We start from the raw sequence: 2,024 nt of genomic DNA on the forward strand, positions 1-2,024 counted from the left end.
AGTAGTAGTGGTAGTAGTAGTAGGGTAGTACTGTAGTAGTAGTGGTAGTAATAGTAGGATAGTACTGTAGTAGTAGTGGTAGTAATAGTAGGGTAGTACTGTAGTAGTGGTAGTAATAGCAGGGTAGTACTGTAATAGTAATAGTAGGGTAATAATGTATTAGTATTAGGGTAACACTGTAGTAGTATTAGGGTAATACTGTAGTAGTATTAGGGTAATACTGTAGTAGTATTAGTAGTACTGTGGTAGTATTAGTAGTACTGTGGTAGTATTAGTATGGTAGTAGTAATGGTAGGGTAGTACTGTAGTAGTAATAGTAGGGTAGTACTGTAATAGTATTGTAGTACTGTAGTAGTATTAGTAATAGTAGGGTAGTACTGTAGTAGTGATAGTAGGGTAGCACTGTAGTAGTAATAGTAGGGTAATACTGTAGTAGTATTAGTAATAGTAGGGTAGTAATAGTAGGGTAATACTGTAGTAATATTAGTAATAGTAGGGTAGTACCGTAGTAGTATTGGTAATAGTATGTAGAACTGCAGTAGTATTAGTAGTAATAGTAGGGTAGTACTGTAGTAATATTAGTAATAGCAGGGCAGTACTGTAGTAGTATTGTTAATAGTAGGGTAGTACTGTAGTAGTATTAGTAGGGTAGTACTGTAGTAATATTAGGGTAGTACTGTAGTAGTAGTAGTAGTAGGGTGGTACTGTAGTCGTATTGGTAATATTAGGGTAGTACTATAATAGTATTAGTAGTAATACTGTAGTAGTATTAGTAATAGTAGGGTAGTATTGTAGTAGTAATAGTAGGGTAGTACAGTAGTAGTAATCGTAGGGTAATACTGTAGTAATATTAGTAATAGTATGGTAGTACTGTAGTAGTATTACTAGGGTAATACAGTAGTAGTAATCGTAGGGTAGTACAGTAGTAGTATTAGTAATAGTGGGGTAGTACTGTAGTAGTATTACTAGTAGTATTACTAGGGTAGTACTGTAGTAGTATTACTAGGGTAGTACAGTAGTAGTAATCGTAGGGTAATGTTGTGTATCTCACCTCCAGCATGAGCTGGGTGAACTCCTCGTTGCTAAGGAACGGAGGTTTCCAGTCCTGTCTGATCTCACTGGACTCAGACTGAGCAGAGGTCTCTGTTAGAYACACATACACATTATAGTGATCAGAAATATACATGAGAATACACACAATATACTATACAGAAATATACATSKGAATACACACATTATAGTGTTTAGAAATATACATGAGAATACACACATTATAGTATATAGAAATACAGTATATAGAGTACACCATTTATACAATACAGTCAACTACTGATCCTGATAAGAGCATAAAGGGACCTTCACCAGTACCTAAAATACTCTATTTTAAAACACTATTTGCTCCTCATATCCTCAGTGTACACTCCTCAATAATGTATGTATTCATGACATTACTCAAGAATAATTTACATTTCAGTTATATGTCCATGACTCTCAAAAGCAACAGTTCTGTTTGTTTACATTCATCACAACAACAGGAAGTAGAAAAAGAAAATGGTAGTAAAGGGGACGGGTACCGTTGTGTTTACACAGGAAGTCGATGCTCTTCTGCAGGATGGTGGACTTGTCCATCTTGCYTGTGATGCCAGGCAACATGGTCCCCAGCTCCTTGATGAGGACATTGAACTGGTCGCGTCTCTTCTTCTCTGACTTGTTACGGGACACGCTGTGGATTACAATAGATTACAGATTAGATTACAATGGAATATACTTTAAAAAGACCTTTCAATGAAGAATAGAATGGAGAGTCTCTAGCCCTTTTTATCAGTTGGGTAGTTACAATATTCTATCTATAGTCTCACTGAATGGCAACATGTCTCACCCGTTTCAGCTAATCAGGGTCTTAGTGATTAGTTATGTGAATCAGCTGTGTGTTAGTCCTGTTTCAGCTAATCAGGGTCTTAGTGATTAGTTATGTGAATCAGCTGTGTGTTAGTCCTGTTTCAGCTAATCAGGGTCTTAGTGAT

The 2,024-nt window shown here is 36.1% G+C and overlaps 1 protein-coding gene across 1 annotated transcript in view; it reads right to left on the reverse strand.

The window, feature by feature from the left end:
* Positions 1-2,024, reverse strand: part of LOC112069970 (circadian locomoter output cycles protein kaput) — a 10,413-nt gene that overhangs the window by 4,505 nt on the left and 3,884 nt on the right. Inside the window, exons 2-3 of the mRNA XM_024137372.2 lie at positions 1,575-1,723; positions 1,052-1,143 (exon numbers count right to left, since the gene is read on the reverse strand). Of these exons, the coding sequence (XP_023993140.2) occupies positions 1,052-1,143; positions 1,575-1,723 (241 nt within the window). The remainder of the gene's footprint in view (positions 1-1,051; positions 1,144-1,574; positions 1,724-2,024) is intronic.

This window comes from Salvelinus sp. IW2-2015, unplaced genomic scaffold (assembly GCF_002910315.2).
Source record: "Salvelinus sp. IW2-2015 unplaced genomic scaffold, ASM291031v2 Un_scaffold1173, whole genome shotgun sequence".
Taxonomy (NCBI): Eukaryota; Metazoa; Chordata; class Actinopteri; order Salmoniformes; family Salmonidae; genus Salvelinus; species Salvelinus sp. IW2-2015.